Genomic DNA, 14,898 nt, shown 5'->3' on the forward strand with positions numbered 1-14,898 from the left:
GGAGCAGATGTTAATAAGACTGGTTGAAGACCATTATTCCTATAGTCCCCATCGTGTAAAGATGGAAATTAATAACTTAAAAAAGGTAAAGGACAAGATTAGTGGTGTCATGAAAGAGATAAAGGAGGAGAAGGAGGATGAAGAGGAAAGAATAAGAATAAGCAAATGGAACGAAAAGATTGAAAAAGGAGAAGAAAATGAGAAGAGGAAGAAAGAAGAGGAGGAAGAGAAGAAGAAAGAAGAGCAGGAGAAAAAGAAAGAGAAGAAGAGAAAGAGTGTTGGAGATAAAATAAGAACTTGGTGGAGAAAAAGAAGAAATTAGAAGCAGAAGAAGAAGAAAACCCAAAGGCCCTTTTCAGGGCCAGCCATATTTCTCGAAAAGAGATAGACTTTCCATTGCCTACCCCTTTTTTTAAATTTAAATTTAAATTTAAATTTTAAAAAAAAAATCCCATATTCAATTCCCCTTGTCCCTAGACAAACCCAAACTCTATTCCCATGTTAATTTCCCCTTGTCGCTAGACAGTCCCACACTATAGTTCCATGTTGAATTCCCCTTGTCGCTAGAGTGACCCACGATTTTTCTCCATGTTAATTTCCCTTGACGCTAATCTGACCCACGATTTTTCTCCATGTTAATTTTCCCTTGACGCTAGAGTTGCCCAAGGGGTCTTGTAATGCTAATTCCCCTTGACGCTAGGGTGCCCCCATTTACTACTAACAAGTTAAACAAATGTTCAGACGCACAAACACATGGTGGGGGGGTATTAATTCAAGGCACCCATAATCCGTCAGACCAACCGTTCATCCGTTATTCATATACTCTCCCTCTTTCTGGTCCAATATTTTACTTCTATATCCTCAAAGCTATTTGACTTGCATCACTCTTAACTATAAATTCGATCTAGCAAAAATGTTCTGTTGGGTCCATTTTCAGACACCGTGAATTCTCCAACTCTAAAAAAAAGACACAACCGGGTCTAATGTGTATACTGTAGCAAGCATTATATTTAGAATAACACAAAAACAGCTTACACATGAAGTGCCATCGGCAACCACCTAGCAGGCCTGTATTTTATACGGTTCATGCAGTTCTAAGTTACATAGTGATCTTTTACTAGCATGCATTTAAAAATTACGGCGTAAACATTTGCACTCGCTGTAGTGTAAGCCACACTTTTGATAAACAAATATGCAATAAAGTGAAAAATCTAATAAAAATGTAGAGGCAAAGAGTATGAAAAGTAATGATGCCGGCTCAACTGCTGGGATGAGGTCAAAACAGGTTCATATGCAACATGTGTGTCGCGTTACCGAATTATCCAGGAGTCATTTTATTTCATACAGCAAACTCATTTCTTGAATGTCCCGTTATCAACACTAGTTTTCTCTCGGCTTCTGGTGTAAATGTCCTGAAGATCTGAATGTGCAGTTGCATTGATCAACGCATGAATCTGCTGAGCACCGATAAAAAGTTATGATGCATATTGCACAGGACAATGACGCAACATGGTGATAGACGTAATTTGGACCCTTTGCATGTTCATTATTGCACGAAACAGCTGTTTCCTAGATTGCATTATAGAAGCGCATATTAAACGTATGACCCGGTTTAATGGATTTGATTAAAAAACAATTTGAGTTAGCTAGTAAAGCTGCACAGGGGGCGGACAGACCTAAGGGGCGCCAGACATGAGTGAAAAAAAATGACGCAAAAACAAAATACATGGGACCGTTGGAATGACCAACGACCAGTAATATAAACGGAGCTAAATGAATGACGTTGCCACACTTGAAAAAACACTGAAGATTCCAATAATTCTAAAATGAATAACCAATGAGATTTGATACGAATCTGGTAATTATTCGTAGCAAAGGTGATCCAGTAACATGAATTTATCATATGCGTGGACAGAAGCAGTAGCAAAATTTCCACAAGAAAGGACAAAACGATTTTACGACGGCAATATTTTTGAAGAAATTAACAACATAAGTACAAAGGATCCTGTATCAGCCTAGCTATTTCACAGTTTATTTTGCCATCTGCAGGTATTCGTCGGAAGAAATCGTTCCAGCGTGCTATGAAACAGATTGCGGAAAAAAGTCCGTGATTCACTTCAGCGTAAATGTTTTGAGATTCACAAGAAACTTTTTCTGATCAACTAGTTCTATTACGTTGTCGACCAACAATTACACGCAGACGAAATTTATTGGTTGATATTTCAGCAGCAGACACCGGTGATGTCAAAAACAAAATCTCGTTCTTAATGATATCGTCTAGGTTCCAGTAGAGGCTATACAACAGGCGTTTTCGTTAAACCAATCGTGCTGGACTCAGGGATTTGCAGTAACAATTAAATCTTCTCAGGGTAAACAATATGAAATACCAATATCTGAATTGTCGATGATCGCATCGAATGGTCAATTTTAGTTTATCTGGCTGTGTCTAGAGTAACACAATTATCTCAGTTACACAGGGTTGTCTACTTGTTGGAGTTGCCAACAGCGTCACAAACAACAACAGCATCACCAGGAATTATCAATGTAGTGAAGACAAATTTTGACAAATTATGCGAGAGATGACAAACGAAAATACGCGAGTTTGATCTGCATGCGGAATTTGTCATGATGTTGAAACAACGACAAAACTAATCAATGCTCCAGCTGTAACACAATACATTACCGTGGACAGTCTCGGCCACACAAGCGAAAAAGTCACACTTAATGTTTTGAATGTAACAGACATAGTTTTACTTTGTTGGCTCATGGGGGAGTCCCCTGGTAGCGTCTGCGACGCCGTAATCAATATGGTGGTAACTAGGTGTTTTCATGAATCACCTGTAATTGTTCATGTACATTTAATTTAATTATCCGCTCCCAACGCTATTTTGCCTTTCATCGCTGGTCTTATCAACCAATCCGCTAGTGATTCTCGCAAGCTTTTATTCTTTATTGAATTCAGCATGTGAATTAAATTGACATTCGCGATTTGTCGCTGTTGTAGATCTGGATTTTATATGCGACATCATGAACATGGTTCGCCTGGTTTTGGTTGATTTCTTTAGTCAAGTCTAATATCAAGGCGAGTTCCAGGACCACAATAATTATATCTTGGAAGATTTTTCACCACGATACTTATCCCATGGTATTCAATGTAATTTGCCATAGCAATATCGTCACCTTTTTTGCAACATGAATACTCACAAACTTATATTTATGTGAGCTGCATTTTGGCCATTTACCTGTACGTGCCGGCGTGTTATTTTTCAATGTGGTTTCTCTCAGAAATTTTGTACTAGTGACTGTCTTGCATCGAACACAATATAAACTCATAATTATACATAATATTATCTTTGTAGAATATGAACGTGATTGACCTTTCAGCGACTTGTGAGCAAGCACCGGTCAAGCATCATCCAGTGTTACCAAATTCCATTAGCCCTATTATAATTGGTCCATCTGGGTCGATTAAAACCCAGTTGTCGCTCAACCTGATAATGAGATGGCTCAAATGGAACAAACTTTATTTAGTAGTTCCATCCGTGGATGACCAACAATGCCATAATTTTCTTCAGGAATTTAATAAATCGTCAGCGGCCGAGGACGATCTTATTGAATCTACCACAGACATCTGTGAAGCGCCGTCCGTAGAGGATTGTATTGGAGATATCAGCAATCTAGTGATTTACAATGATGTCATGCTTGACAAACAAGCAAATCCAGCCTTAATATTTTCACGGGGAAAACATAACAACACAGATGTCATTTGCATTAATCAGCAGTACAATTATATTCCCAAGGTAATTAGAGATAACTGTAATATTTCGGGTATTTTAATAGGGTTTATGCACATACGCTGCGAAAAATTCATCAGACATTATGTCCCGGTGACATGGACATAGGTAAGTTTAAAGAGTTTTTTGCACAAGCTGAAAAAATGCCGCATGGATTCATCACGATAAGTTTACACGACCCAGCAACACGTTATCGAATTGCACTCGATAAAATCTTTTTATTAAAAAATACATTTGTTGTATAATGAACCAGGAAAATATTAACGAGATTATTTCTATGATCGAAAAATTTCAGCAACTTGATGTTGAAAAACTCAACGATGACTATGAGATGATACAGCAGCGACGGGAAGAGGGCAGTTACACACTAGCGGCAGAGTACAGATTTATCAAAATACTCAAACGCAAAATAGGATTGTCGTTGGCGGGTTTACAGGAACCGCATGAGATAGCTAAATGTGTTCCATATTCAAGCGCCATTAAAAGAATACGATCAGATTTGTCTCAACAGTATGAAACTGGAGCGACTGTGAGTGCATGTGCTAGACACCTAACAGAACCTTATATTGGAATATTTTTTGATTCGCACAGAATACGAAGAATAACCCAAACAAAAAATTAGCAAAAAACTTAACGAAAGAAAAAAGAAAAAAAAATTTGTTTTCTTTTCTTCCACTGACCGGGAGAGGCCATTCATGGTCTGTCACGCATACACAAACTAACATAATTTTTCACCACGTGTGTCCAATAAATTACCGTCTTGGTCGGATAGACGAAAACGTATTCATGACAGCGATGGATTAAGACATTGTAAATAAACAGGATTGACGGGTATCGACACAATCAAATGACATCTGGAGAAAAGCTGTAAAGAACATATCCCTGCTTGGCTTGCCCTTGTAATGCCTTCCCAGACGCCGTATAGCTACCGTCGACTGCGTCACAGACCATATTTACAGAAATCGTCGACGTGATATTGATAAAACCCGGCGACACATGACGACCACCACCCGCTGGATCGTTATTATGTCGGAGAATATCTGGAGGGGACGTAACTTCTCCCATGCAGCATAGATCTTTGGAAAATGTTCGTCAATTATGTTGTCGCGATCTTGCCAACCCGGGTACTTTGAACGTAAGCAATTAGTTTTCAGTGATCTTCAAATAATCAAGAAATAATTTGTATAACCGGAAACTTTACTGGTATTGTCTATAATTCTTTGTGTTAAACCGCAAATAGCGAACCTCACGCTGCTATGATAAATTAGTGCATTAGTGTATCAGCGATTTTTTTCTTTAATATAATTATTTGGATATTCAGTAATATACAGTTTAAATAGCGTCCGGAGATTACACTGTAATTTTTCTTGTTCTTTTATTAACAGTCTGGCGATTTCTTCTCTTTGAGAAGTATCCATTTTACGCTCTTTGTCGTTTAATAACTAAATGTAAAGGTTACGATAATTTGCTGACCTAGTCTAAATCGGTACTACCAACGGCCATCCCAACATGGTTCTGATCGAAGCCTTATATATGTCAACAGCGCGACTTGTATCCGCAGAATTCCCCGCTTATATTTCAGTAGCAGCACTCAACGTTGGCTCATGTACTCCGATAGCGATCCTCGATTCTTTTTTAATTTAATTCTACGCTGAAGATCATCACTGATTTGTTTTAATTGATATGATCCTGCTGAGAAAAAAATAACAACTTCCCGGATTGGGACTTGCCCGCCACGTGCATCAGCGGCAGTTTTATGCGAGAATACTAGTGAATTATTAGCGTCTAATTAACTAAATGATTTTTCTCTGATATTTGGCCAACCATAATAAAGTCGTAATTTTTCCAGTGCGATTTCAAGTGAACGACTATTAGAAGCTTTTATCAGAGTTGGAAAACCAATATCGAACACCGGCCGCATTGACGTCCTGATATAATTGTGGTCGTCGGCGGTGTTGTGTTAGCGATGATCTGTTCCATTCTTGTGTTTATTTCTGTGGTCATTATTACCAATACGGCGGATTCTAAATGTGGCGCTGGCGATGTAGGCAATGGTGTGTTGGTGTTCCTGTGATACCGATAATAAAAATCCTTAATTGCATCAAATTTATTGTCTGATGGTGCACCGTCGTTTAACCCCGCTGACAGTATCGATGATATATTTATGCACGCATATGTCAAAGGGTAGGTTATTTATATGTGCCCGTGCAATATTTTTTTACTGGTATATGTATTTATTTTTCGCAATGATATTGAATAAAACAGCAATACCGACAACAGCAGAGACACCGATTCCAACCACAGGCGGTATCACGTGCGTCGCTGATAATGTGTCTATTCGTCTGGGATATTTGTTTTGTTTTATCGTGTGCTCGTCGGTAATTTCTTCCAGAGATGCCTTCCACGCACACACTTGATTATACAGAAAGGATTGTGTGGGATTCATTATTGTATACATTAAGTTACCAAATGAAGTGTTTTCGCGACAAATTTCAGTCACCGCCAATATGTCATTGCGGTTAGGGTTTTGTCTTCTGGATCCAGTATGAATATTTCCTATGCATTTTGATTTAATGCGACTGAGACGGTTCTGGAAAATCTATACGTAGACAACACAATGGATATGTCGTAAGTATCCTAAATTCAGCTGCGCTAAACACGGAGAGTCTGTACACCCCGGTAACCTGAGCGGTATGTTTGATGGAGTTGTTTTGTTGTGACCACGTTGCCGATCCAGATGCTACTGTGTGTACCAAGTTGATGAGCGGAGTTGCATAAACAACATGATCTTGAATCGCTTTCATTTTTGGGGGCGCTGTCAACTAGGCGTGTGCGAATTTCAGCTAGCTTAATGTCGACGACCGTTGGATTTCCAAAGAAATTATATATGATCCTATATATGTTTCTACGAAAATTTGCAAACGCAGTTACATGATTAGTATATTCATATCAGAACATGGTCAATACGTTGTTGATTGTCATCATGGGGATATTGTCTATTTTCTACGTATTTCTTTGTTACAGGGGCATCTTCTGATGTCAGTTCTCTCAAATTATATATGCCATTTCCTCTCATGTTGAGATCGCCAGTCATTATATCACCGGCTTTATCAAGGTACTTACTGATCTCAGTTCTGATCGTGGTGTTATTGTTGTCCACGTATTTTGTTTTGTTGCCACAGCATCGTCTCATTTTGGTCCTCTCACATTGATAATTGTATTTCTGCTCATCTTGAGATCGCCATACACTATGTCTCCAATTCTTCTAATAAGTCCATCATTCTATCCCATGATTGTTAGAATTAAATCCCTCGATTCTTTAATTTTCCAGTTTTAGTAAACACCGCTAAGTTATCTTCCGTCGCTCCGGGAATTCGCAAAATGATATCTATCAACGGGATATTGATCATCTTTAACCGTCTATACTGATCCTGAAGAACAACAAACACATTTGTGTCAACGTCGGGAAAACGCAAAGGTTCATGTCGTGTTGCATATTTGGATAAATCAATGTCACCCTGGGGCTTTCCGCAAGCAGATTTGTTGTAAATATCGAACATTATAAACTATTGAACTGTTTAAAATGACCGTTGTGTGTGACCTATTGTGGCCAGGTCAATAACAGTTTCTCATTAAAAAAAAACAATGACTTAAATAGTCTCAGATCACATTGTAAATTATGGTAATGTCCTATTCATTATCCTAATCTCACACGAATTATTTACTTGAAAATCATATAGTTTTTGGGGGGATGAAATAATCACCCCATGATTACCCTCTTAAAATGTACTTGAATGCTGTTTATATCTGCTATATTAACATCATAACCATCCTCTTCTTTGCGAGAAATACGTTCGACAGATATTCTGAAATATTCTTTTGACAACAAATTCTCATCGTATGGGGTTCTCAACAAATTAACCTTTCCCTCCCTGGAAATGGTTCTAAATGAATCGAGTATAAATGGTCTCTTTATCATGTACATAATTCATCCTAGTGTTCAGATTATCGATATCAGTAACTGTATTTGTAATATTATCATTTATCCTTGTGATATATTCTCGAAATTCTTATAGTGATTTTGATATTTCTGAGAACGACATGAAAATCATTTCGACTGAGGGCTTAGCACCGACTATATCACTGAGTTGCGTGCGAATGTCAGCGAACTTATTGCTGACAACTGTTGGATTTCTAAAAAATCATGGGCAACCTGAAGAAGAATCTGGTAGTTTCTGAGATGGCTCAAAACGCGGTTACATGAACATCATACTCAAAGCGTAATGCGGTTAATCTATATCTTGTTGTTTGTTGTTAACGAAGTCCTTATCGGGACATTACCGTCGACCACGTACTTCTTCGTTGCAGCGTCATCGGCTAATTTTGGTTCTCCCAAACCAGCAATTATATGACGAGTGAACCGGTCATTGAGCCACTGGATATATGAACATATCTTTCGAAACACTGCAATTGATATATTCGAGTTTTATATTTTTCCGTCGCCGGTAAATACCACGATCTTATCGTTGGTTGCATCTAAAACTCGCGGGATAATACCGACCCACCGAACATTCCTCGTCTTTAACTGTCCTTGATCATCATGAAAAATATAAACCACCTACGGATCAAATCCGGTGAGAGGATAAAGATCATCAAGTTCATCTCGCATCACATACGCAGACAGATGAACTTTAACTGGGCATTTACGTATAGCAGATCTTCCGTAAATATATACCATTATAAACCATCAACCTGTTTAAAACGATGCAGTCTGGTGGTATACTCATGCACTACTTTATACGGCCGTGCTGATGACCTTGACAAGGTGTTAAGTACCGCAAGCACTTCTGGACCGCATATAGGTGGACCCGTTGTTGTCTGTTTTGGTAATGTCTAATACCAGATTGGTATGTCACCGGTTATGCCACTCTGCCGTAAAAATTCTTTCAGTAGTGCCAATCCATGCGAATCAAAATAAACAACCCCGCATGGATCAACCACGTATACAACCCAATGAATACCTGAACCAGAAAGTCCATCGCGATTATAGATACTGGTTTCAACACGATTTGGTTTATCCGATAATTGATCGCGCATGAAAACACCTCTTATGTTTTTTATGCTTAATCACAGAGCAAATCAAAATTGGACATGGGGTGTTTTAGCAAAACGCCCCCGGCAGTCTCAGACCGTCACCATACCTCGTTTCTGTTAATCTTAGACAGTGTCCCTTTTTTTGGTCTTCATTTCGTGTAACGTTGCTTTTTCAGTGCCATACCTGCAACAGTTTCAACGACACTAAGCTGGGAACGCTGCTGAATTATCGATGATAACGCCACTAGAAAAGGAAATATATCGCCGGCTTTTATCGTGTTGTTGGTCGCATTCGCAGAAATATCAAGTCGAATGCCAGTTCTTGATTTCTTAGCATAATTCTAGTGCTTGACTTGACGTTCAGTCAACGATAATTTATTTTGGCGCGCAACGCCGCTGATTTCATAGTCATTTTTGCCACAGAATTCTTTTTCGATGTGGACGCCAGCTTATTAATCTGACCAGGTGTCAGAGTAACATTGACGTGATGATATGACATTATAACATCCTATTAATGATCTAATTACAGATCGATCGCGATCCATTTACATGTTCGAAAAACACTTGCATGTTCGGAAAACACCTACATGTTTTATACTGGCGCATCAATCACATGGTTGAGGTCACCTGTCTGATTGCGTTAAAAATGCATATGCGCTATTGAAAACTCGCTGAGATTTACACAGGCGAAAATCGATAAAGAGAAACCTGTACATGTTTTACATTAAACATACATTTTAAAACACTAGAATACTTGATGAATAAATTATACGATATAAATACTTGTACATGTTTAATTTTGATGTATTTGTGTATCTGCCTGATCACAAATATAATATACTGATATATTCTCTGTGAAAACCACCTATTTTGCCGCAGGCTATTTTGGAACATTATCTAGTATGGTGATAACAGACCTGTTTCGCTTGACTAACTCTGCCTCTGGACAAAAGATGCGAGTACGAACATAGATATAGTAGATAAATAAATTATACGATCTAACTACATGCACATGTTTAATTTTTATATATTTGTGTATCTGTCTGATCAAATGTATAATATACTGTTATATTCTCTGTGAAAACCACCCGCAGGCTGTTTAGAAACATTTTCAGTACTGTGGTAACAGACCTGTTTCGCTTGACTAACTCTACCTGTGGACTACATATAGGGATTTCTCCCCATTCGGTAATTTATGTGGTACGAATTTATATATTATGTATTTTATTTCAGCTGAATATTCTAGAGCACAGGATAATTATAAATTATCTGACACGTTTTTGATTCATCGTCAACAGCAGGTATTTATGTTAGGCAGTGAAAATATTTCCAAATCATTACTGGTATACTTCGTGGGTTCGAATTACGGATTCGGCATATCGCTAGCGATGGTAACTTAAGCTTATCGAAGTGGGGGCTCCAGCCGAGCTCGAAAGTTAACCGGACATTCAGTAATAATTGATAGTTTGATTAAACCCCTAATTGGGTTGAGGCTTTGTACCCTGGGGATTTCGGGGGGGGGGGGTAAAATAAATACCAGTAATTAGTGATTGTCCTGATCGTAGAGCATGTGGCTGACAAACCTCAACTTTTTCCTGAGATGCTAATAAAAGCATTAAAGTATTAAGGTAATTATGCTCATACATTGCGTCATTTCATTTCTTCTGGTCACCATATTTCTCTGTCACCCCACCCCCCGTGCTATGTGGTTCATATTCTGACAACAAAATCAAATAAAATAGCACATGCAAAATATCACGAAGTGTCACATATAGTTTATGTTACTATTTGTTGGTCACTCATACGGTTCCATGTATTTTTTGTCATTTTTTTACCCATATCTGACTCCCCTTAGGTCGGTCCGCCCCGTGTACTGCTAGTAGGGATATGGGTCCATTCCAGAATAGTATGTATTGTATAGTGAAAAGCTACAGTAACACAGCTTCAACGTTATTTTTGGGGGGTGTTTTGTTTCTTTCTGTGTGTAAGGGGGATGCGTATCAGCGTGTGATCTGATACAATACCCAGAGCTAAAACGCAACACCTTAACTGAACCCACTGACTTATCGTCAGCCAAAGGAACTACAATCATACACAATGTTGACACCATCTGCTTCCGATGATCATACCCTTTTTTCATGCTAAATGGAATAATCCAAATCATTATCTTATGCATTTTTTTCCTGGTTTCGGAACTCCATTTGGTGTTATGAGTAATTGCAATTAGTGTTTAAAGCACTGAAAGTGTGGCCATTGTTTTACAGCTGGAGTTCTGTCCATGTTACCGGAGAAGTGTCCTGCAATTTGGATTCTGTCCATGTGGCCAGAGAGAGAGAGAGAGAAGTGTCCTGCAACTGGGCTTCTGTCCAGCTTATATATATATATATATATATATATATATATATATATATATATATATATATATATATATATATATATATATATATATATATATATATATATATATATATATATAGGAGAGAAAGAGAGAGAGAGAGTTTGGTAAACAAGCAGTCATTCCTGTTTTAGATGATCTCTGAGAAACTATTGAGTTTACAGTTGTATTGGAATTAGAAATCACTCGAGACAAATTACTTATTCAAATTATTCATTGGAATTACTGAAGTGCTCATTTGCTTTGGAATTAATGAATTAGTTTAGATTTTGTGAATTCATCCAAAGGCATTCTGAACTGCAATCCAATTCATTTGATATGATTATTACAGGTATTGTGGGCCTTACCGGCATGCATCAGCCGCACGACATAATTTAAGAGCAACTATTCCCCTAATCTAAATTCTAAGTGTCGCCCCTCCAAAGCCGAACAAGAGTTGAACTTAATCAAGACATTGCCATTTCATCCCAAATACGCGAGAAAGGACATATAATTGAGCATAAAATGTTACATCGCATATGATTTACCCCTCGGCTAAACTGGTTCCTATTCATTGGATGGTACAGGAAGGTCTTTAACTAACGAGGTGGACATTGATATGGACAGAACATTACCGGATACCTAAATACCTTTGCCCAGGCTGTTTTGTGGAGAATAACGTGTACACATGTACACAGATCAATTATATGATTAATCCACTGTAGAAGTGGCAGCGCGTATCTAGCCTCTGCAATACTGCGAGGTGGGTGGGTGGATACAAAATCCAAATTGTATTATAGTGTGGGGTATATTTTCGACTTTTGTACGATGATCCAAAGTTGGAAACTTTGGGAAAATTGATAAATGAGTATACATGTTATGTGCATAAGATTGTTCTGTAACTTAAATCGATCCTAAATCCCAATTGAAAATCATACATAAAAAGAACGGTGAATAAAGAATTATTTGAGAAAATGAAAATTAGAACGTGAAAATTGTGTAATGTTTTCTATGCGTCATATATAGTGTCCGGATAAAAGGACACATTCTTACTCTGATCACATACCTGTAATTCTGAAACAACTTTTCAGGGAACACGTTCAAAATGTGTGCTGAAGAAGATACACTTCTGCATTCAGGATTACTGTCTGCAGAGTGGGATATTTATTTCACAAGTTTACACCACGATGAGCACGAGAGGTCACCTGGAGTTTGTTGGGGGGCGGGGTAGGTCTTTTTTATGGGGGGTGGTCTCCAATATATTTTCTTTTTCCCAAGTCTAAGGAAGGAACGTGACGACAAAATGATGTTCATGCATACTTGTTTGCATTAGGAATACAAGATACGCTTCAACAAATTACTTCTTGCAACACACTGTGATATTAATATCTTAATTTATTATATACTTAAGTGTGAAACATAAAGACTTATTTGCGAAATAATTTTCATAATTTATTCATTTCCGTATTGTCACATGTAAACAATTATATCCTTATATGATTTCCGATGATGCTTTGCGACGCTTGATTGTGTTTACCTACAAAACGTTATACCTGCAGCAACGGAAGCGTGTACTTTATGAGCTAGAACAAATAAAGTGAAACTGCCTTACATTTCAAACATGTAAATTAATCTTTGATAGAGAAATATGACCAGACACCGTTCGCGTCTTTCTGAAGTTATTCCCCTTTCTTCCTTGACAACAACAAACCTGCTGAGATGTATAGCTGAATCAGACCTGCATTGTTTTCAGATTGGGTCAAATAGTTTATAAAACGAAAGGGAAAAAAAATAATAATTTAATGCGACACATTATGTCAACACAATCCAACCACCATCTTAAATCAGGCAATGAAAGTGAGTTGAATTTACGAAAAGGGGGTGGGAGTGAGCGTGTTGAGCCGACGATTGAGTTTAATCTTCGAAACATCTCTTCTGGAGCAAGTTTCTTGCATAATAAAAACAAAATTTTCTTTTTCTACGTTAATACTTATATTTCATGTTGTGTTGCCAAAAATGATATATTTTTTATCTCGTGGCTTCTCCACTCGTTTGAATATCATATTTTTAGTACCACATGATGAAACATATCCGGTATTAACATAGGAGAAGAAACTATCCTCTGTGAATAATTTTAATACTGGAGACATTTGCTCCCTCATACCCTTCCTATATCAGCTATGTTTTCCGTGGTTACGTTTATTCGTGGTTAACAGTTTCTTTAGCATAGTCATAATTTCACTGCCTTTGTCCGTTCCGTCTGATCTATTCCAAACCATTAAACTTTGCTGCTCTGCATGACCTTCATGCTGTCTCTCAGTTTTTGCATTTTGCGCTTAAGATTTACTTTTGAATAGTTGTAATTTTCACTGCCGTTCTTGATACGAATCGCCATGTTCAAGCCTTTATCGTCTCTGTTTTGATTTGCATCAAAATCAACTTGAGAACACGGATCTCCATCGAAAATGGTTTCTCTCTGACGAAAGCTACTGCGACTTCCTTGGGCATGATCTGCATACTGTACAGTAGTTGGATGAGAGTCGCAGTCATTCATGGTTGGTTCCGTCTTTCCAATAGGATTTACATTTGAGAAAGCTGATTCTGATTCCAACTCAATATGCAAATCACTACCCATTTCTCTGAGTTTAGTATTTGTATTCACTTTTGCATTATGTTGGTCCATTGCACTAGATTTATCAAAATTAATGTGTGAATAATTATCCGCCTTGGAATATTTTGATGAGATTGGTTCAGAAGTTGTGTGTGAATAGGTTATATCAAATGGATGAATGTCCGCACCTTCCATCATAAGGTCATAATTAGGAATTCTTTTGCGCGGAAATTTCTCGAATGTAATGTGGTCATAGTCTTGAACTGTTAATTTCGATGTGTTTGTATTTTCAGCTGAGAAAAGACCTGATCCTCTGTTTTGAGAATCCCCCGTATCTTCGTAGTTGTGCAGATCCATTCTTTGGTTAGATGTACTCACGTGTGGAAACAGATGGCAATTTTCACCGTAAGATTCGACTTCAAAGTCTGTCGTTCTTAGGTGTTGTTTCTGTTTTGTACGCCTTCTGGAATGATAACGTCAAGTTAAGATAAAGATTTCTCAAAACATTTTTAGATACAGTGGTAGCATTAAATATCAAAGATGCACATATAATTGGATAAAAATATTTTTTTCACACCAGGTGAGGAAACAAAATGTCATGTTGATGCAATTTTCAACTTAAGGTATCTCTCATCTGTATTATGCTACTTTGCGCTGTCAGAGATGAGATTAATTCATAATGCATTTCTGGAAGGATGTTCCGGACATGCCTGGGTTAGAGATGTGTTGGAAAGATGCAAGTGCAGATATTACCACACGTATTAAAACACGCTACTGTCTAAAAACAACCTGATTCAACGATTCAATCAAAATGTTCATGAAATATCTTCTTGCTTGCCTGGAATTAAGACACCTTGGGTAGGACGACCATAGAAAACACCAATACGTGTGATAAATTTGGTATTTCTGTCTCCTATAAGGAGAAGGAGTAGACTGTTTCAAATACTAATTTAGCCATTATCTTTGATATCGATGAAGGAAGAAAAATCAATCGCTCATTGACGATATAGGCGTAAATAATTAAG

General features: G+C 37.7%; 1 protein-coding gene across 7 annotated transcripts in view; it reads right to left on the reverse strand.

Annotated features, from left to right (window-relative positions):
• Positions 1-12,639: 12,639 nt before the first annotated feature.
• LOC149797342 (uncharacterized) overlaps positions 12,640-14,898 on the reverse strand; it is a 43,877-nt gene continuing 41,618 nt past the window's right edge. For 6 of the 7 annotated variants that reach the window (XM_089962077.1, XM_089962076.1, XM_089962075.1 and 3 more), the window contains one exon: positions 12,640-14,336. In XM_089962077.1, coding sequence (XP_089818203.1) covers positions 13,541-14,336 — 796 coding nt within the window. In that variant the 3' untranslated portion in view covers positions 12,640-13,540. The remainder of the gene's footprint in view (positions 14,337-14,898) is intronic. The other variant, XM_089962078.1, reaches the window with a different exon arrangement.

Source organism: Sinohyriopsis cumingii, chromosome 6, assembly GCF_028554795.1.
Source record: "Sinohyriopsis cumingii isolate HCF-2022 chromosome 6, ASM2855479v2, whole genome shotgun sequence".
Lineage (NCBI taxonomy): Eukaryota > Metazoa > Mollusca > Bivalvia > Unionida > Unionidae > Sinohyriopsis > Sinohyriopsis cumingii.